The sequence below is a fragment of the Symphalangus syndactylus genome, chromosome 8, assembly GCF_028878055.3.
Source record: "Symphalangus syndactylus isolate Jambi chromosome 8, NHGRI_mSymSyn1-v2.1_pri, whole genome shotgun sequence".
NCBI lineage: Eukaryota > Metazoa > Chordata > Mammalia > Primates > Hylobatidae > Symphalangus > Symphalangus syndactylus.
Genome location: NC_072430.2, coordinates 138570020 through 138593202, shown reverse-complemented (window position 1 = coordinate 138593202; position 23183 = coordinate 138570020). Strand labels below are relative to the sequence as shown.

The 23183-nt window shown below is 41.1% G+C and overlaps 1 protein-coding gene across 2 annotated transcripts in view; it reads right to left on the bottom strand.

Annotated features, from left to right (window-relative positions):
- The window catches only part of TRPM8 (transient receptor potential cation channel subfamily M member 8), a 160822-nt gene that overhangs the window by 2089 nt on the left and 135550 nt on the right, over window positions 1-23183 (bottom strand). The window contains exons 19-22 of one of the 2 annotated variants that reach the window (XM_055291029.2): window positions 19843-20033; window positions 9404-9503; window positions 8244-8277; window positions 1707-1799 (exon numbers count right to left, since the gene is read on the bottom strand). In XM_055291029.2, the coding sequence (XP_055147004.1) occupies window positions 1749-1799; window positions 8244-8277; window positions 9404-9503; window positions 19843-20033 (376 nt within the window). In that variant the 3' untranslated portion in view covers window positions 1707-1748. The remainder of the gene's footprint in view (window positions 1-1706; window positions 1800-8243; window positions 8278-9403; window positions 9504-19842; window positions 20034-23183) is intronic. The other variant, XM_063645322.1, reaches the window with a different exon arrangement.

Genomic DNA, 23183 nt, shown 5'->3' with positions numbered 1-23183 from the left:
TTATATCTAGAAGTAAAAAGCATACAAAAAATTGGACATGCCAAATTTGTTGTCTCTGAGGCCACCAGTGCTTCTGAATTTTGGGGCCACCTGTTTTCTCATGGGCTCTTTTGCTCCTCTTTTTTTTTTTCTGTGTAGATGCAAATGTCTACACCCACACACACACAAAAAATAAGTGATGTCCTTCTCTTCGTTCCTTTTCATTCATCAGTTACTTAATTCTCAATATGTTAATAAAAGTTTAAGGTTAAACAAAGGGTGAGTTGATAGGAAATCAGTCTGTCTGCCCATTTTACTCAGCACATTTGAGAAAGAATAAGAGATGAGAAGATTGGAGATTTAAGAGGGGGATGTGCATGTCTGAATCTGACTCTCTTCTGATTATTACAACTCTTTAATCACCTTTAGATTTGTATCATTTTAGTTGTTCTATCCGTTGCTGGTTATTTTTTTCTATATTTCAGCAGATAAACTAAACAAGATGGCATGTGTTTCAAAACCCAAATTGTAATTTATTATAAGGTTTAATAGTGTTTTCATTAAACACGATTATGAAAAAGTTGAAATAAGTTCTCCCTTAATATGCAAGGCTTATTTTCTTGAGCACATCAGGAGGCTGTACCTCCCTTTCAGATTACATCAAATATGCATCAGTCTTGCTCTAACAAAGCCCTCCATAATACTGTGCTTTTTAATATGAGCTATAACTGTCAGAACCCAAGGAAAAGAACTCTGAGACCAGAAAGATTGAAAGGAACCTGATGCAACATGATTTCCCCTATAGCACAATCACCCCATGAACAGGAATTTCTGCAGCTTAAGTACTTAATGCATAGACAGTGGTCAGTGTATGAGGTCAGTGCCAGGGCCAGCACAGTTCTGAGCACTGAGCAGGTACTCAATAAATACTCATGGAAGGAAGGGAAGACAGGAAGGAGAAAGAAGAGAATTCTTAATTATGTTTCCATTCCTTGCAATTTGCTTTCTCAAAAAAAAAAAAAAAAATTCTAATCCAGTGGAATGCCCACTGCTGTTTTTTTCCTAACTCGAAATGTCCCTAAAAACATTCTTAACATTTGGTTTTAAGATTTGGACAGGTAATGAGAAAACATAATAAAAGCAAATGGTAAGACCATGGAGCAAAGCCTTGGGTTAAATTTTGCCAGTTAATTGAATTGCATTTTTATTGTGCAAAAGAGCTATTGTTAAAAACCTTGACTGCCTCACCAAAACATTTTTTGTTGGTAAAAACATGATTAACATATTGTTATATGCATAGTAATAAATATAATATGAGAATAAGACATCTTTGGGGCTGATCTGTAAATACATTGATACAGAATTAAGGAAGATTAAAAAATAGCAGATCTTGGAACAGTGTGACCTTGTTTCAATTCAAACCAAAATAGCTGTATAGGTTGCAAGTGTTTTAAAAGGTCCTACAGGACAAGATACTTATACCCTGCCCCTAGCAATGCTAACCCCTGGTGTGGGGAGCAAAATTGGTAGGGAAGGTAATGTGAGGAGGAACTTCAACTTGTTTCTTTCTCTATCTCTGTATTTTTTTTTTTTTTGCACAATGCGTTATTTTCAAATTTGGTAATTTTTGGAAATAAAATAACTGAGGGAAAAAAATCATGATTTTAAATTAGTCTTAAAAGATGCAAATCTTCGAAGCAAAGTAAAAAGCTATTAGAATGACTCACCTTGCTATAATTAGATTTTTCTCCATTAGAGTTCATACAGTTTTATTTGATTTTATTAGCAATCTCTTTCAGAAGACCCTTGAGATCATTAAGCTTGGAAAGAGAAAAAAATAGAACTGGTCTTAAGATAAATTTTCCAACTTTCATTTTTAAATTATTGCTCTGTGCCTTTTCTAAAAAACAGGCATGTCTACTAAACAGCAAGCATGGCACATCTAAACTAAGGCAGAATGAGAGTGGCATGTGATATTTCAGATCCTGATCATTGCTTACTTTCTAAAATCATATCACTAGTAATTAGTAACCAATTAGTAAACCAATTAATATTAACTTTACTCAGATCCAAATCATTAGTGCTCCCAAATCGAGATAATAGATTGCAATAATACAAACAAGTAATATGTAAAAAGAATAATGTTCTATGTAACTAACATTAATAAAATTATAAGATACTAATTAATTTTGCTTTGGTAAAAGTATAATACTAATAAAAATAATGTGATACTAAGAAATCAAATTTTGGCAAATAAAAGATCTCCCCACACACACAAAAACAGCAGACAATTTAAGTAAAAGGCATAATGAAATTAATCTTGATCCATGCATGTTTCACAAATTTATTACAAAAGATACATGAAGTCATTTTAAATTACATGTCATATTACTACATTTGCTAAAAGCAATTTCTGTACAGTTTGGTTTCTAATTTGCTTTATCACTCACTCAAGAAAAAAAATCTGTCTTTAAATTGAGCTTAATTCCAGTAGTAACCTTTTACTTTTACTTTTTAAAAATAAAAGAAAAAAATGAAACTATAAGTGCTAATGGCTTCCTAAAATAAATAAGGCATAGTAAGATCCATACTTACAGACTTAAGATGAATTGTAAATAACTTTGTTTTCTGGTATAAGGAGATGGGGAAATTTTGTATTCCCTATAGGAGCTTTTGAGAGAGCCTTGTATTTGTTAATAGTAAAATGACTTTAGTAAGCTGTTTAAAGTAGAGCAAAAACTCCAAGAGCAAAATACATTTTTAAAAAAGAGAGTTGAAAAACAGTGGGAAAAAAATCATTGAAAGTGAGAGTTGGTTTTTTGAAAAGATAAACAAAATCAACAAACCTTTTAAGAAAAGGAAGAAGACACAAATAAATAAAGTCAGAAATGAGAAAGACAACCTTACAACAGAGGGCATAGAAATGAAAGGGATCAGAAGGGGCTGGTATGAACAATTATATGCAAACAAGGTGGATAACCTAGAAGAAATGGAAATATCCTAGAAATGTACAACTTACAAAGACCTGAATCAAGAAGAAATACAAAGCCTGAACAGACAAACAACAAATGAAGAAAATAAAAATCAGCAATCAAAAAGCTTCAACAAAGAAAAGCCCAGGATGGCTTTTTGGGAAATCAGATGGCTTACTGGTAAATTCTAGCAGACAGTCAAAGAACAAATGTCAAACCTTAGAGTCTTCCAAAAAATAGAAAAGGGAACAAGTACAAATTCATTGTGTGAGGCCAACATTGTTCTTTTACCAATGCTGGAAAAAGATAACACAAGAAAAGAAAACTATAGGCCAATGTTCCTGAGGAATATAGATACAGAAATCTCAATAAAATACTAGCAAACTGAATTTCAGAGCATATTAAAAGGATCCATGGAGACACCACCACCCAGGGGTATTTAGCACTGGGATGCAAGGGTGGTTCAACATATGAAGATTCATCAGTGTGATACACTACATTAACAGAATGAAAGACAAAAACCACATGATCATCTCAATAGATACAGAAAAAGCAGTTGACAAAATTCAAGGTCTTTTCATGATAAAAGGAAAAAAAAGACTCTCAACAAAATCTATATAGAAGGAACTTACCACAACACAATAAAGTCCATATATGAAAAAACCCACAACTAACATCATATTTAATGGGGTAAAACTGAAAGCTTTTTCTCTAAGATCTAGAATAAGGCAAGGATGCCCATTCTCACCACTGCTATTTAACATAGCATGAGAAGTTCTAGCCAGAGAAATCAGACAAGAAAAAAAGAAAAGAAAAGGCATCTAAATAAAAAAGAAAAAAGTAAAATTATCTCTGTTTGCACATAACATAATCTTATATGAAGAAAACCCTAAAGACTACACACACTCACACACACACACACACACACACACTGTTAGAACTGCTGGGCGTGGTGGCTCAAGCCTATAATCCCAGCACTTTGGGAGACCAAGGCAGGCAGATCACAAGGTCAGGAGATGGAGATAATCCTGCTCAACATGGTGAAACCCCATCTCTACTAAAAAGACAAAAATTAGCTGGGCATGGTGGCACACGCCTGTAATCCCAGCTACTCAGGAGGCTGAAGCAGGAGAATCGCTTGAACCCAGGAGGCAGAGGTTGCTGTGAGCCGAGATTGCGCCACTGCACTCCAGCCTGGGTGACAGAGACTCTGTCTTAAAAAAAAAAAAAAAAAAAAAAACTGTTAGGACTCATAAATAAATTCAGTATATTTGCAGGATACAAAGTCAACATACAAAAATTAATGTCATTTCTATACACCAACAAAGAGCTATCTAGAAGGGAAATTATGAAAACAATCCATTAATATAAGTAACAAAAAGAATAAAATTCTTACAAATTTAACAAAGAAGTAAAAGACTGGTACACTGAAAATTATAAAACACTGATAAAGGAAATCTTTTACTTTTTTTTTTTTCTAAGAGATGGAGTCTCACTCCTCTGTCTCCCAGGCTGGAGTGCAATGGCGCGATCTCATCTCACTGCAAGCTCTGCCTCCCAGGTTCATGCCATTCTCCTGCCTTAGCCTCCAGAGTAGCTGGGACTACAGGCGCCCACCACCACACCCGGCTAATTTTTGTGTTTTTAGTAGAGACGGAGTTTCCTTGTGTTAGCCAGGATGGTCTCGATCTCCTGACCTCATGATCCACCCGCCTCAGCCTCCCAAACTGCCAGGATTACAGGCATGAACCACTGTGCCTGGCCAGGAAATTTTAAAAGACACAAATAAATGGAAAAACATTCCATGTTCATGGATTGAAAAAATGAATATTGCCAAAATATCCATTCTAATCAAAGAAGTCTACAGATTCAATGCAATCCCTATCAAAATCCCATGAGCTTTTTTTTTTTACAGAAATAGAAAAAACAATCCTAAGATTATATAAAACCACAGAAGATTCTGAATAGCCAAAGCAATCTTGAGCAAAAAGAACTAAGCTGGAAGCATCACACTTACTTCAAATTATATTACAAAGCTAAACTAATCAAAACAGTATGGTACTGGCATAAAAACAGACTATAGACCAATGGAATAGAATAAAGGGCCCAGAAATAAATTCACATATTTATAGCCAACTGATTTCTCCAAAGGCATCAGTGGGGAAAGGAAAGTCTTCAATAAACGGTGTTGAAAAAACTGGATATCCACATGTAAAAGAATAACATTGGACCCCTATCTCAGACTATACACAAAAATCAACTCAAAATGGATCAAAGGCTGAAACATAAGACTTGAAACTGTAAAACTCCTAGAAGAAAGCATAGGGGAAAACCTTCTTGACTCTGGTCGTGGCAATGATTTTTTTGGATATAACTCGAAAAGCAAGGACAAGAAAAGCAAAAACAAACAAGTGGGATTATGTAAAACAAAACCTTCTTCACAACAAAGGAAGCAACAAATAAAATAAAAGGGCAACCTATTAAGTGAGAAAAAGAGATTTACAAACCATTTATCAGTAAGAACCTAATATCCACAATACATAAGGAACTCATACAACTCAATACCAAAAATACAAATAAACTGATTAAAAAGTGGGCAAAAACTTAGACACTTCTCAAAAGAAGAAATTCAAATGTCAAACAGGTATATAAAAAGGTGCTCAACACTTAGGGAAATGCAAATCAAAACCACAATGAGACAATACCTCACACCTGTTACGATGCTTATTATCAAAAAGGCAGATGATAAGTGTTGGCAAGGAGGTGGGAAAAGGGGAACTCTTGTACGCTATTGGTGGGAAGGTAAGTTGATACAGCTATTATGGAAAACAGTATAGAAGTTCCTCAAAAAAATAAAAATACAATTATTGTATGATCCAGCAATCCCACCTCTGGGTTTAGATCCAAAAGAATTGAAATCAGGATCACAAAGAGATATCTGAATTCTCACATTCACTGCAGCATGACTCACAGTAGCCAAAATATGGAAACTACCTAACGTCCATCAAGAGATCAATGGATAAAGAAAATGTGGTACATACCTATAATGGAATATTTTTCAGCCTTAAAATAAGGAAAGAAATCCTGCCATTTTCCACAGCATAAGTGGAGCTGGAGGACATTATGCTAAACAAAATAAGCCAGACACAGAAAGAGAAATACTGCGCTATCTCACTTATATGTGAAATCTAAAAGACTCAAACTCATCAAGTCAAAGTAGCATGTGGTTGCCAGGGGCTAAGAAGAAGGGGCAAATAAGGTGATATTGGTCAAAGGGCAGAAAGTCTCTGTTATGCAAAATAAATTCTAGAGATCGACTGTACAGCATGGTGACAATAGTTAACAATATTGTACCCACGAAATTTGCCAGGAGGAGAGATTTTAAATTAATCTAATTCCCTCACACATACATACAACACTCACAGATGGTAAATATGTAGAAGTAAGACGACGTTAATTAGCTGGGCTGGGTTGTAGTGATCATTTTGCAATGTATACATGCATCAAAGTATCAAACTGTACATTTTAAATACATATAATTTTATATGTCAATGATATCTCAATAAAGCTGTTTAAAAATAAATTTAAAAGACTCCAAAAGCTTTCTTGAGAAACAAAAGATTATCCCTAAAATTATGTGTGAGTAAAAAGAAGGAGGGTTTTTTGGTTGTTCAGAAGGGGAGGTAAGAGGACAGAGGGGGAAATTTTAAAAAAAGACACAGAGAGCAGGGGGAAAGGGAGAAGGGGAGGGAGGCGGTGGGACCTCCTGGGTGATGGCCGAGGCTCTGCGCTGTGCAGTGGGGGTCCAGGCTGACGAATTTCCTGGACCCTAGGAGTCAGGTCAGCTGGTCCTGTCTCCACAATTCTACTGCCTCCTCCTCTGATGGCGCCAAGGCTCCCATCCTGTCCCTCTCTTCCTGCATCCACTGTTGCTGCCCTCCTCTGTCCACTCTCTGCATGTCCCACAGCAGGGTCAGGACGAGGTGTGGCTTGGGGAAGGCTTTTGCCCAAACCCTGAGATGGCTTTCCATTAGCTCCCTCCGAAGTCACCCCAAATAAACTCTCAAGTAAAAAACAAAACAAATTAAAACAGACTGTTTTCTCTACAAACACACCACGTAGAAGAGTTCCTAGCGCATCTAACTCCCCAACCAGATTGCTGGAGCCTCTCCTCCACGACCATTCTGATCACTCAGAGAGCACTGTGAAAGGAGGATTCCAGATAGGTCCCTCTTGGGTTTTAAAACTCCCGAGCCTTCCCTTGCATGGGAATAAAATCCAGCTCTATGAAGAGGCAAGCAAGTTCCCAGGCAGAATAACCCAGACTCCCCCACTTCTTCCCACTGGGCTCTCTTCTGGTTCATGCTGCCCCTCATTTCAGCTGCTTATAACAACCCACGGTTCTCTAGACTTAGGGCCTTCACAGCTGCCAACTACTGCCTAGATTTTTTAAATGTTGAGGGTAAATAACACAAATAAATAAACAAGAAACCGTAAACAGATAAATTCTCATATGAGAGCTCTGCAAAGGACCCCTTTTGTTCATTTATTCATTCAATATAAACATTTATTAAGGCTCTACTGTGGACAAGGTACTGGGTGGTGGAGATTTTGCCAAACCAGATGGGGTCCTATCTACCCACCAAATACCACAACACTGGGAGGTCTATGAATGTCATCATCCGGGATGCCATTCTCAAAATAACGTGATAGAATACCAAATATCGTCTCCTCTTCAGAGCCTAGCAGGGATCTAGCATATATGAATTGATTGTGATTTCTGATTGTGATTTGAACCTGATTATAATTTCAGCTACCCAGCTCAGAGTGAGGTCAGACACACTCTGTCTATGCCTGGTGTTCATATGCGTACTCACGCATTTCCAATGCCCTCCAAATAAAACAGGCAACGAATCAGAGTGGCAGCAAAGACTAACATCAAGGCACACTGGCTCCCAAAAAGCTCTTTTGAGCCTTCCTTATGTTCCCTATAATTGTAAGCATCTTCACCTGCCTCCACAGCTGAAAGAAAGAGAAGAGGGGGCCCTGAGTCAGATAAGACAGAAAAGATTTTAGACATCATGGAAGTGGGACTTCAAGACTCTTCCCTGGGAGATGCTTAGAGCATGAGAAGCAATACCATTCCAGCACCCCGCTCTTAGACAATGAATTAAGAAAGCTGAATATAACTTCTTTTATTTTCTGACCACAACTACTGGCCTCTAGCTGAAAGCTCAAAGTATTAGTGACCAAAAAAAAAAAAAAAAATTCAAACTATTAACAGAACCATACCTTTGTATCCAGTTGTCTAAATCGATGCCTCATTCTGCAAAGAAGTTAATGAAAAAGAAAGCGAACAAGAGAAAAATAGATTGAGAGAGGGCTATTAGGCTCCATTTTGCAGTCTTTTAAATTAAAGTACAGAATACAAGTCATTTTCACTCTTAGCTAAATCAAGGATCAGCTGCATTTACCTTTCTTTCTGATTTTCTTCTTAGTACCCAAACAAAGCAGAATTTTATCTCATCACAATTAGAAGCACAGCACGTAAATGCTATTTCTGTTGATAGGGTGGTGAAAAATGGCTTGTAAGTCTGTCTGTCCCTTGCAAAACCTAGATCTCAGAGTCTAGGGACGGAGGAGAGCTTATGACATCATCTCTGTTGTTAAAAGAGAATGAGCATCCCATGCTTCTTTCAATAGCTGTATTGAACCCAGCAAAGGTATTAGTTATGCTTATATATACTCATATTTTGTTAGAGTGAAACTTGAGGTGTGTTTTGAACCCTGAGGAAGAGTGACAGCTGTCAGTGAAGAACGTTAACATTTACAATAAGAGCACGCTCTATAGACTTCACAACACATTACTTGTGGGCCACCTACAGACTTAGCTATGACTTATCTATTTCTATAAGATGTTGAATCAATGTATTTCTTAATTACATGGATTTTATAACAGCTCCATGTGATTCATAAATGAATTCAGAATTTTTCAGGGGCAGCCTGTAACAGATCAACAAAATGGTTTTTCTATCTTCTAATCTCTGTACTTCTTCACCACAAAGATAAATAGGTGTGTGGCACTTGCAAGATAATGCCAAAGGCCCATGACCTGTGAGTCTTGCCAGAACCCACCTCTGCAGCTGCAGCAGGGGACCCACTCTCTCGTTACCTAGTTCCATGGCCCTGCACTGCAGGCTTCAAATACCTCTCTCTCCCCCAGGGCCTTGAAGGGCAATTGGGATAGTAGGTGGGTGTTTTCTCCCCTTCTCCAAAGGCTGGCACACACTTATGTGTTTGTCATCTTCAATTGCCCGAGTAATATATTTGTGGTGGTATTGCTCTCTGTTGAAAATGCTCTTTACTGAGTTTGCTCAAATAAGCTGCCTACGTTCTATGGGCTTATGTCTACAGAGGGAGCCTTGCAAAGCAGAAAGGGATGTCTGACATACTCCTCTGAGGTGTCGTTGGCTTTTGTGTTGATCTTGACAAGGTAATTTTCCTTCATGACACCCTCCCACGCCAGAGTCTCGTTGTCCTCATTTTTGAAACCTTGAATAATGAGAAAAAGAAAACATTCAAATTGTTTCATTTGCCCCTTGCTTCCTAAATTAAGATCTTCCAGGCATTTTGTGAGACTCTAGAACTAAGAATGAGATTCGTCCTGCACAGGCTGGTCTGACTAATGTTACTTCCTAGTGACAGCATCGGAGCGATGGAATAGTAATGGCTTTCTCCTAACAATGAAGAATTGGAGCTGCCTGTGTGAAATAGGAATGCAATCTTTATTCTAAATAATCGACCCAAATCCTATCTGTGTGTTTTGTGACTTAGCAAAATCATTACACTAATGAATTTAGTTCTCACATTTGATATGTGCTCTTCTTCCATTTCGATGACATAAAAATGCTAAACAATTCAGCTGGATAATTGCCGATGAAGTGTGTACTTACTCTCAACCTAAAACTGGGGTAGGAGCTCTGGAGGAGAGGAAAATAAGCCCAAGGCATTGTTGCTGTCCTTCTGAAACATGAGCTGTGGACCTCAAAGAAAATTCACCCAAGATAGGGCATGCCATAAGATTGTTCTGGGACATATTCCAGTAAGATTTTTAGTTCAGTTTCTTATGGTGCCTGAGCCTTTCAGATGACAGGAAAACAAAAGAACAGATCCACATGTCACCTACATTTCAGGTACGAATGCAATGGACGTCAAACCTCCACACAAATTCACAGGGACAAGAGAGCACATATGCTCACACAGGTGTCCATTTGGAATAAAATGATGTTGTTTTTAACTTTTGAGTTACCATTTAAATGTATTCATCAACATGTTAGAGTTTAGGAATAATTACAAGATTTCTCTGGATTTAAAAAGAATTAATTGGGGGTCAAAGACAGAACCAATATGCACGTGGCTGGATTTAAGCAAATTCTGTGTGTGGTTGGGGGGGGGTGTGTGTGGAAATGAAGTTTCACTCTTGTCACCCAGGCTGGAGTGCAGTGGTGCAATCTCGGCTCACTGCAACCTCTGCCTCCCTGCAACCTCAGCCTCCTAGGTTCAAGCGATTTTCCTGCCTCAGCCTCCCAAGTAGCTGGGACTACAAGCGCATACCACCAAACCCAGCTAATTTTTATATTTTTAGTAGAGATGGGGTTTCATCATGTTGGCCAGGCTGGTCTCAAACTCCTGACCTCAAGTGGTCTACCTGCCTTGGCCTCCCAAAATTCTGGGATTACAGGCTTAAGACACTGTGCCCAGCCTCGATTTAAGCAAATTCTACATAGCAAATATGGTTTTATTTTTAAGTGTGGTTATTCACTTTGCAAAATAATGCTTAACTAATTTTTTGAATTGTATTTTTCCCAACAAAGAAGTTTCAATGTCTTTTCTTCAAACAAAATCAATAAGAGAGTCCAACAGCAGTGCTTAAAAATCAGCATGGAAAGGATAGACACTCCTGGACACAGACAGCCAGAGAGCAAGGATGACAAATGACCAAAAAATAAAAATAAAAAATGACCAACCTCTGTAACAGTCAAAGAAATGCTGACTGAAATGATGACATCGCATTTTCACTAACCGTACTGGAAAATTAGCAGTAAAATAATGACTATATCCCGTGTTAGCAAGAACATGGAGAAATAGGTCTCCCATACAAGGGGGCAAATCCGTCAATTGTTACTGCCTTAGGGTAATGGGGGACCAGAAGGTGGAGGAGGGGGGACAGCCAATATACAAAGACTTAAGAGGTGCATACCCTTTATTTAGAAATTTCTCTTTAGAAATAACTCAAAGGAAAAATGTATTCATGTGCTCAGAAATGAATGCATAGAACTCTTTAACATAGCATTATATGCTAGCAAAAGCATCAAAACAATCTACATGTTTAACAAGGAACTGATTAATTATGGTGCATCCATAGGCTGGAATACTACTCCACAGTTGAAGATTGTCATATAGATTAGATGGCTATTTGTGGATATGGAAAAAGTTTGCAATGTATTATTAGTTAAATGAGCAAGTTAGATTATGAATGTGTGTGCATAGAGCAATCCAATTAGTATACACTCACACAAAAATAACACAATAAACACCACTGTGTTGACAATATTTCGTCTGGATGGTGGGTTACATGTGCCCTTCATCTTTATTTGTGCTTTTCTATATTTTTCAAATGTCCTATAATGAATATGGATTGCTTTCCGAATCATGAAAAATAATACATTTTATGAAAAAGCAATTACTGGGTAGCATACTTTTTTATTACTTGAAGATGTCACCAAAAAAAGTGCCAAAAGTGAAACTTTGGATTCTACTTTTCTGAAAGTCATTTGAAAAATCTTGCATCTTTCTCCAAAGAAGAACAATTCCAAAATTAAACCCATGACGTCACCATCATTTGGAGGCAAAGCAAAGTACATGTAGGAAATGAATTGCCAGCTAGAGGCTCTGGCAACCACCAAGTGCTGTGGTTTCAGGCATTAGTCATCTCCAAGGAGGAGAAGAAAATGAGCAGGCAGTGACCAGGCACCCTGGGTAGTCTGCAGTTAGAAAGTGGGGCTCTTGGCTCTCTGTCCCATTACCACCACACCACCCGAGGGTGGAGAAAGATCTTGTCCTTCTGCTGTCTCCTATTCTCAGTGTTTCTTTGTTTCTTCCGAGAACATAAACTGTCTGAAGAGGGATAATCTCAACAGTTAAACACACCATTTCTCTGATTATTATGAGATCGCCACTCTCCCAGGGGCCCACTAGGGAGACAGGTCCAAATTCACTCTTTCATGTCTGACTTATCTGGTGGCTTCCTTGTGCTGAAGCCTCTTTTCATTTGCTGACCAAATTGGGGGATTTGTTTCCATTTTATAGTCATATTGTGCTTAATCATTAATTAAGTTTTAGGGGAAGGTAATGAATTTTGTCCTGCCTTCTCAACCTCACCCCTAATCTGGAGTACTGATTTGTCCTTACTTAGACACTGAATTTCCTAATTCCCCTGATCCTGGACTGAGTACAGTGTATCTTTGGAGAATGGACCTTTATCCCATGCAGCCCCTCCTCCCACACATCCTCAACCTGAACCCCACTAGTGATGAGCAGTTCACCACCTCCACCGAACAATTAATCTCAATTCCAGATAGCCCACACTGTTAGACATTGTTCTTTGTACTGAATCAAAATCTTCCTCACTGCAACTTTTATCCATTGTTTGTTTTCTCCCCTGAATCATTCAGAAAAAAAAGTATGATGCTTGTAGGACTTCTGTTACCTGAAGGCACAGAATGGCCCCCTAAGTCTTCTCCCAGGTCCTATAGCCACCAGCCATGACATGGCTTCAAGACAGAACCAACGAGAGTCCTGAGGCATGTCATTAAGTGCTTCTAGTATCTGGGTGCCATTTTTGAGTCAAATTCCAGATCTGAACTTCCAAATCCTCTCCCTGATATAAAGACTTTTTGTGCTTTTAGTTAGAATTGACTCACTTTGTCTTTCAAGGCAAAATGATGGAAAGAAAGACAGCAACTTATCCAAATCGTCAAAACACTTTTTTCATTAAGAACAGCAATTACATGTGTGTGATCGTTAATGTCATCCCCAAAGTGACATTTAACATCTTAAAATAATGCTGTTAAAAGAGTTGACTGTGATGGTTCTTTAAGATATGACACGAGTTTGGGGTCGTGAATACATTTATATTCTGAAAGCCAGACTTTAGGGGCTCACAGCTATAGGGAGAGCACAGAAATATGTTATGATCAATATTTAAAGTAATATTTATGAGTACTTTGTCTCCTTTTCTAAGTAGTTCAAGAACCCCACAAAAAACTATGCTTCTTGGCAAGTTAAATTTTTCTTAATTGCCACCAATTACCATGTCTAGGTTAGCAAAATTTATATTTTTACTTTCTGAATCTTCAAAATATTTGAGATTACACTAAAGGCACAGGCATAATCAGCCCTCTATGGAACAGGAATCCAGTGGTGGCAGTCAGTGACCATTTTATCAAATACCCTTAGGAAAAAAAAAAAAAACCAGAAGGCAACACCTGTCCAGCAGCCACTGAAAGACACAACACCTGTGAACAGTAGAATGAGGATTTAAAAAAAAAGCAGAGAGAAGGACCACCTAAGCCTATTCCTTTAGTCACATGTACTGGATTCTCCCTAGATTTCCCACTTCCAAATTGCCCTTGACTCCAAATTTCCTATCTAACAGCGACTTTTCTTTTTTCAGTAGAGTTCCAGGTAGAGGCGGGGGGCATCTCATGACCCTCCCCTCCGCCAACATCTTCCCCAAGTCACATGAGTGAGCATCAGGGTCTGAGAAGCCTAATTCCATGTGGTGACCTGCAGGTCTCCCCACACGGGCCCTCGGAGTTTCTTTGCTCATTTCCGCCTTGAGGGAAACAAGTCCAGTCATCAAAGAGGCGTCATGATGTATGTTTCATGGTTCATGTCACCATTTCTTGCATTGTCATGTCTCCTGTCTACAGTTTTTCCTTCCTCTGGGATTCATTGTGACTTGGTGGGCTGAGGGCAGGGGGAAGGGGACTGTATGGAGCTAAAATGTGGCTGTATGATACAGTTCAAGCCTTACACTCGTCTCCTGCAACCCTCAGTCCTGAGGTCTTCTCTCCCCCGTCTTCCTACCTCTCTTAACTCCCTCCTCCCTCTGCCCACTCCTCGCTCTGTGGTGCCATCTCAGCTTCTGCCTCTTTGCCTGGCTAACTCCAATTCATCTTCTGGGTCTCAGCTTGAACATTCCCTTCCTCCATAAATCTTCCCTGATGCACTGTAGTCAAGGGTTTAAATGTCCTCTCTGTGGCCATTTAAACCACTGTGGCCCTGCACATTCCCTAAAATTAGTGTTTCCCACACTTTTTAATTAAGGCTTTTCCATTTTCATTCTCTGCTCCCCACTCCCCCAGATGATGAGCCCTGCTCGAGGGCACAGAGAGCTTCTAGCTTATTTAGCACCAAATCCCCAGGGCCCACTATCATGTGGTAGGCTCTTGGCACGTATTTGTTGAATCAGCTCTCCCAGGCCCCCTCACTCACTGCATCGCAGGCTGTCCGCCAAATTATCTACCTCACCTCTGGTCCAGCTCCCACCAAATGATGGCCTCCAGGCCCAGCCCATGTGCCTTTGTTCATGGCTGCATCCCCAGAACTGAGACTTCATGTTTGTGCAGGACTGATCCCCTCCTGCAAGAGGACTGCTTTTACACTATTTATTTTTATAGGTGCTAAGGGGGGGTGCTCCTTTTCATGCTGTGCTTTTCTTGCCTATGCACAATTTCCACCCATCCTTGTGCTCACTCAGTTTTCCAATTTAGATCTGTGGGTAGTGTGGGGTGCGTTTTACAGAACTCTGCCAAAGTGGACTGTGGCAGGAAATGAGGTTGGTAGACTCTTGCTTCTGAAATTTATCAGAACTCAATGATGTTCCTTTCTAACTTTTATTCCCCTACTGAGACATTTTATGAGCATTTTTTTCACTGGTTTCTGGGGGCCATCCAGAATATAAGTGATGATAGGGCTTAGGACACACTACCTCAAAATATGGCACCATGGCATATTGAATATTTTCAACTGAAAGGATTGGAGAAAAACCACACAATCAGGAAGGTCTCTCTGATCTCACTTTTCCTGCCCCTCTCCCCTGAAGCAGGTCATATCACCTAGGAAGGATCTTCTTACCTTTCCCTACAGCAGGTCATAGGACCCTCATGTGAGAGGCACACTCCTTATACCTAAAGGAAAACAGTGTCCTCATCTCCAAAGACACAGGGATGCAGACAGAAATGTGAATGCATAGGGCTTGCCAGGTTTCCCAGTTTATTACCGTGGGATCATACTCTGTTTGCCCTATCCTATTTCTCCACAACTTTCCACTCTTCACTAAACTTACTATTAAAAATGTTCAAGTTTGGCTGAGAACAGTAGCTAACGCCTGTAATCCTGGAACTTTAGGAGGCTGAGGTGGGTGGATCACTTGAAGTCAGGAGTTCGAGACCAGTCTGGCCAACATGGTGAAACCCGTCCCTACTAAAAATAGAAAAATCAGCCTGGTGTGGTGGTGCACGCCTGTAATCCCAGCTACTCGGGATCCTGAGGCAGGGGAATTGCTTGAATTCGGGAGGTGGAGGTTTCAGAGAGCCGAGATTGCGCCACTGCACTCCAGCCTGGGGGACAGAGCGAGACACCATTTCCAAAAAAAAAAAAAAGTTGTTTCTTTGGATCTTCCTTTCCTTATGAAGGCTCCTATGTCACATAAAACTTATATTAAATTTCTATGCTTTCCTCTTGTTACTCTGTCTTTTGTTATAGGGATCTCAGCCATGAGCCTAAGATAGGTAGAGGAAAAGATATTTTTCCTCCCTGACTGTAAAAAGATAACTGAATAATTTATAAATATCAAGGAAGCCTTTTCAATGCCAAATTGCCAAAGGTCATTTTCTAGAGCCAAGTTTATGCATTTTTAAAACATCCACACAGGGCCAGGGCACAGTGGCTCATGCCTGTAATCCCAGCACTTTGGGAGGCCAAGGCGGGCAGATCACAAAGTCAGGAGTTCAAGACCAGCTGGCCAACACAGTGAAACTTCATCTCTACTAAAAATACAAAAATTAGCCAGGTGTGGTGCTGGGCACCTGTAGTCCCAGCTACTTGGGAGGCTGAGGCAGGAGAATCACTTGAACCCAGGAGGCGGAGGTTGCAGTGAGCTGAGATCATGCCACTGCACTCCAGCCTGGGCAACACAGCGAGACTCTGTCTCAAAAATCAATCAATCAATCAATCAATCAATCATCCACATTGACCACAGATGCTGCTCAGAAAGAATGTGCTCAGGAAAGGTTTTTTTCAAGGATGGAAAACATACACAATCTTCAAATTACTTGTGAAAATACATCAATTTTGGAACAGTAGTAACAGAAAATCAGCTAAGTGCAGAGTATGATGAAGAGGCTCTTTCTTAAAGATCTGCTGGAACTGCCTGGGCATGGTAAGGATCAGGAAAGGCACCCCAGGTTCAGCCCGTGTACTCAGCATTTTCCAGGGGTGAATGCAGCTGCAGATGTCAGGGCATAGAAAATTTTGTTTTAAATTGTTCAAGGCATCAGAGATAACGTGGGACTGCTCAAACCACCCAAGTCTAGTACGGTAGGTGAGTTAATGAGAGGTAAGCCCCCATGCACCTTGCTCCAAGGGCGCCACACATTTCTGCTGTGAATTTGGGAGTAGGACGGGCAGTGAGAAGCTCCCCTTCTTTTGATAAACCAGCATTGGGTGGGGGAGGCACTCTCAGAGGACTGGCGCATTCAGCTCAGTGATGCCTAGAGTGATAGGTGGCCAAACGGGGCCACGGATTCTTCCACCCACCGGGCAGGCTGTCCTTCCCACCCAGAAGCGGGGTCACATTCTCTACCCACTCTGTCTGGGTGGGCCTGTGACTTGCTTGGACCAATAGAATGCAGCAGAAGTGACGTCATCTGACTTTCTGAGCCACGGCCTCAGGGGCCTTGCAGTACCTGCTTTTTGCAGGAACCCAGCTGCTATGTGTGGTGACACTGAGACTCCCTGCTGCTGGCCGGCCAGCCCTGCACGTGAGAATCCGTGTGGATGTCCAGACCAGCCAGCCTGGGGTCCAGTTTCCAACCACTGGATACTTCAAGGAGCAGAGGCAGCCAGCCCAGCCCTGCCCTGCCCTGCCCTGCCCTGCCCCAGGAGGGACCCACAGAATCATGGGCAAATAAATGCTTTCAGGAAACCAAGTTTTGGGGTGACTTGTTATGCAATTATATATAACTGATCCACTTAGAGACCTAAAATGACCCTCCTTTATTTTTTTCACAAGAAGGAAACTGAAAATGGAAATCCTGAAGCTACCAAAGCATGGTCCAACGCGAGTCATTAACTCTACATCCCTTGCCAGCACACAGGGCCGTTAAGACTAGAAGGGTGACCAGCAGTCCCTGAAACCAAGGAGGTTCCCAGAAGGCAAAAATTTCCATGTTATAATTGGGATAGTTCTGGGCAAATGGGCACAAGCTGCTCACTCTAACTAAATGGGTACAATCTGCTCACCTTAACAGGATGGGCACAAGCTGGCACCCTAAGTGGATGGGCACAAGCTGGCACTCTAACTGGATGGGCACAAGCAGCTCACCCTAACTGGATGGGCGCAGGCTGCTCACTCTATCTGGATGGGCACAAGCAGCTCACCCTAACTGGATGGGCACAAGCTGGCACCCTAACTGGATGGGCACAAGCTGGCACTCTAACTGGATGGGCACAGGCGGCTCACCCTAACTGGATGGGCACAGGCGGCTGACCCTAACTGGATGGGCACAAGCTGGCACCCTAACTGGACGGGCACTAGCTTGCACCCTAACTGGTTGGGCGCAGGCTGCTCACCCTAACTGGATTCCCAGGACGCAGGACTGTCAGTACTAAGATGGGGAAGTCCTGGGCAAACTACAACGAGATGGTCACCCTAGGCCCTAGGCACATTTGCCATTCTGAGTCCCTTCCTTCAGAAAAAAATATATTAAAAATATTTTATGACTTGGTTGGTATAAAACAAATACATGAATATATATGAGAACACTTTCTTTAATCTAAAAGCTCATTTTTTTCTTCTGGTTTTTAAAGAAAATGTAAAGACGTTCAGGAGCCCCTGAGGTCCTGTGGGCCCTGGCGCTGTGCCTGATGGAGGAGTTGGCCCCACAGCTACATCCCCACCCTAGAGATGGATCTGTGGCTTAGGTCTGAGGTTAGGGGGTGAGGAAAAAGGCCAGGGGTGCCCTTTCTATCTTTTCTTTTGTGTCCAAACATCCAAACAAATAAAAACAGGCCCTTTCCTCCCTGCATGCTTAATCTGGTTGAGGCATAACTGGGGGCTAGGAAGATTGTCTGGCTTAGTGGCTCTGAGAGAAATTCAAGCCTGATGTGGGTTCCTACAGGGCCAGGAAGAGAGTTGGATGACAGCTCTCTGCATTCAAAGGACATATGGCTGACAGCTGCTACCACTTCAGGGGTAGGGAGAGGTGGCTGGGTGGGGAGCAGCCTGCACCCCAGCTTGTGAGGGCTAGGTGACCACATGAGAGAGAGAATGATCCACAGTCTGATGTGTGGATGGGTTGGGTTGATGGCTGCCTTCCTGAAGACATTAGTGTGTGGAGTGTGTGGGGTGGACCCCTGGAAACCAGAGGCTGGGGTTGGGGGCAGCCACCAGAGAAAGCATGGCCAAGTTCTAGGAGTTGGGGTCAGACGGGACAGCCAGGGACTCTCTGAAGGACCCCCTGAGTGCCCACACAATCAAGGATCAGTTTCAAACATCTGCCAGGCCAGAGGGCACGAAGCAGCCCAGAACAGCATCACTAAGAAAAGGCTTTCAGCTCCCCTTCCCATCCTGCCCCTCTGTGCTCCAGCTGTGGAGGGTCAGTCCCCACAGCCAGTGAATGGGAGCGAAGGGAGGGAACAGCCCACTACCAACGCTCCCTGACAGCTCCACCAGCTGGGAGCGGGGTGGGGAGGAGGAGTCTCACCTCTGAATAGCAATTAATAGGCTGGTTAATATATTGAATTGCACGTTCCTATTTCTTTCTCTTTTTTTTTTTTTTTTTTTTTGAGACGGAGTCTCACTCTGTCGCCCAAGCTGGAGTGCAGTGGTGAGATCTCGGCTCACTGCAACCTCCACCTCCCGGGTTCAAGCAATTCTCCTGCCTCAGCCTCCCGAGTAGTTGGGACTATGGGACTACAGGCGCACATTGCCATGCCCGGCTAATTTTTTTGTATGTTAGTAGAGATGGGGTTTCACCGTGTTGCCCAGGCTGGTCACAAACTCCTGAACTCAGGCAATCCACCCGCCTAGGCCTCCCAAAGTGCTGGGATTACAGGCATAAGCCACTGCGCCTGGCCACACGTTCCTATTTCTAAACTGAGATGATGTTTTCTCAAGTATAACAATTGTAAGATTTTCTATTTTCCTAAGAAGAGTCACAAACTGTGCTGGAGTCAGATTTAAAGGTTCCTAGAGAATAAATTTCACGGGAACAATGAAAAGCAAAAACAAAGTCATGATTGGACACTATCCCATGAATTCTGCCCGTTCAACATACTATTTACATTATTATTACACGATCTGTCCAAAAGTCATTCATCCCCCGCAAAGCAGGCTATCCCGGCAGATCTACAGTGCTTTCTTCATCTACATTTCCTCTAGAGTAATTCATTGGTTGGCCTGATGCCTGATCTTTACAGATGTACAGATGTGAACAGTAAAAGAACTGTGAATAATTCCTTCCTGTTGAGATACACACCAGGCATCCTTCCCTGAAATTAATCGCTGCTTCTGATCCCAAGTACACATGGAAAAACCACTCACAGCAGAGAGAAGACTCCATGTTTTTCTCCTTGCAGCAACACTTGAAGCACTTCTTCACCACCATGTAGAAGTAAGCGAAGATGATGAAGGGGAAGGGGATATTGAGGCGGCTGCAGTACTCCTGCACCAGGAAGTACCTCTGGAACTTCCAGACCTGGTCATTGTTCTCCTGGACAGTACCCACCGTGTAGCTGGCGAGGGAAGAGAGAAGGCCAAGACTTAGCATTGCGCATGCCTCATCACTAAACTACCAAGTATGGCAATAGTGGTATTAAGCTATTACTGCAATAGCTTAAGTCCAGACAGGAGAGAAGAATCCAGACTGATACACAAGCCAAAATAACTCAACAGGAAGTGAAAGTGATCTTCAATTCATGCTGGGTCAAAAGTGTGTCTAGCTTTTGGTGTTTTTTTTTTTTAATCACAAAAAAATGCTCAACAAACTTTAAAATTATTTTATTTCAAGATCTTTCAATGATTCTCTTTTTTTATTCATTTCTTATGATGTTAGATACAAAGTGGTCCAAGATGTCAACACCCTTGGGACTAGCATGGTGGCCCTCATCCATGTCTAAGTGTAAACAGCCTGGGAAGAAAACAGCTTGTGTTTATCAAGAGCCTTAAGAATGTTCATCCCTTTGACCCAATGACTTTACTTCTGGGAATTTTCCCTAAGAATAAGTAAATACTAAGAAAAAATATGTATGTAAGTGAATATATATGCATCACTGTTGGCCACCAGCACCATACGTAACAGCTGCCCCCACCCCCTACTCAAAGAGAAAGAAAGAAACTAAATGTTCATCACTAAGAAAATGTGTCACACATTACGGTTAATCAATATGATTACATTATGCAGCCATTAAAGTTATGAATAATTGTTTTATTATGGGGAAATGCTTATCATATATGTTAAGTGAAAATAATTAGGCTCAAACTTGTACTTACAATATGGTTTTGTTATGCAAATCTCAATTCACAAAGAGAAATAGATCAACCACAAATGGCGGTCACCTTGGGCATCACATCTTGAGTGCTGTTTATTCTCTTTTCCATTTGCTTTCCAGCGTGAGGCAATGAGTATGAATTACTTCCATAATGATTAAAACGTTTATTTTGTGTCTTACTCCAAAACTGATAATGCCAAGGATTTCTCTGTTACAAATTAAATCGAAACTATAAAATAGCTAACACTTATTATAAACCAGACACTGTTCCAGCAGTCTGCTTAAATTAATTGGCTTAATCTACAAACAACTCTCTGATGTATGTCATTATCTATGATGTCTATTATCATCTGCAATGAACAAATCAGGAAATGGAGGCACAACAAAGGTAAGTGAATTGTCTGAGTCCCCCAGTTAGGAAGTGTTGAATCCGCGATTTGGACCCCGCAATCCAGCCCCATGTCTATTTGTTTCGCTGCTACATGATACTATCTCACAGAGGGGAGCAGGAAATGTTTTAAGCAATGCTCTATTTCAAAAAATGGGTTTGAGATATGCTTCATTTCAAAAGGATTTTATTGGGCTACTTGCTAGCTTAGCATTTTAGATAACTACAAAGCATATTACAATTTGCAAAGTTCAACCATCCAAGACATTTTTATTGCTAATATCAAATCATCCCTTCAAGAGCCAAAGAAGCTGCAATGAACTGTTTGAAGGCAAATCCTGATGGGGGAAGCATTAAATTATCCAAATTCTGGGGAATATCCTCAATAAAGTCAGGCAGAAAAATCGATTACATATGTTATGAGACCTCATTCTTGCACCTTAATACATTATATTATATTACATTAGACTTAAATATCTTAAGCAAAAAAAATGTCAGATACCTACACAAAACACTGACCTACACAGACAATGGTTATTGGCTTTGCTTAAAGTTTAGCTTTGTTTATCTTGGCGTTTAATGATGAATGGAACACCTCTGCAACCTACACTAGGGCCTGGATCCTGCGTAAGGCAGACTTGTAGCAAGTGCCTCTTGAACAGAGTGAGATCCTTAAAAGAAAAGGATTTATGTTTATTAAACATCTCCTACATGTAAGCTCCTATGCTAGGCATGTAAATTGGTTCATTGACTGATCCTCACATCAACCCTGAGTGGTAGATTACTTAGGTGAAAAACAGCCAGGACTGGGATGTATTATAGTCAAATCTAGCAGCCAGCCTGGCGTTTCTTCCAAATGTAGGTCAGGTTGCTTTGAGGCTAATAGCAAGCATCATCATCCACCCTTTCTAGTCCGCAGCAGGTTCTGTTGCCTACAAAATGCACTGCATGTTTCTGCTGCTGCCACAAGACAGGTGTGCATGCAGCAGCCCCCGATTAGGGAAGTTCAGGCTAAGAACTTGCCAGAAATCAGTTTACTACTTGGGCCAGAACAACCATTACCATTCAAATTATTGTCCCTAGAAGTAACTTGAAATATTCGAATTTGGAGAATTTAACCTAAAAATAAGAAGAGATGAATGTGAAAACATTTTAAGCAATGTTGTACTTCCAAAAAAGAAATAGATGCTCTATTTCAAAAAAGGAAATAGAAATCTTTGACTATATATCTAGTCAAAAAATGGATTATACTGACTTCCCAAAACTCTAACACCAAAGAAAAAATCAAAACAACTGCATCCATTTTTGTGCGTTGATGTTGTTTTCCGAGGTATTATTCCAAAAGAAGCAACAAGTCCTATTGAAAGGAGAAACTTCCAGGATGCTCAGAGCAAGGGAAAGCATTCTCTTTGGCAAGTGGGCCCCCATCTTCCTCAGAGAGCTCAGAGTGGAAACGCAGACCAGAAGAGTCCAAGTAGGAAGAGATTTATTGCACCATGGCTTAAGTGACCACTTGGAGTCAGGGAAAAACATATCTTCTAAATCATCTAAAATAGGGATTGGAAAACTGCAACTTGGGACCAAGCCAAGCCCCCCAGCTGTTTTTGTACAGTCCATGAGCTAAGAATCGCTTTTACAAAGCAGGGAGGTACAGCATCACTGAATACTGCTTCTTTTGACACACCTGACCAATGACCCTAGCTGGCCCTTACAGAGAAAGTCTGTGATCCCTGAGCTACAGTGCACGTAGGTCAGTGCCCATGAATAAGGCTTTGTGTTTGTATCATTCCCTACTTTTAAAGAGCTCTGCCTCATATGTCACCGATCATTTGTTCCTCAGGACAACCGGGTTGACTGCACGGCCCCTCCTGTTGGAAGGGTAGCTTCCTCTGTACCTCAAGGGCAAAGGTGGATCCAGTGAGCAGCAATGCTTTCCCAGACAAATAGCAAGAACCCTTATGGGCATCCCAGGGGGTGTGAATGAACCAGCTGATAACCGGACATTA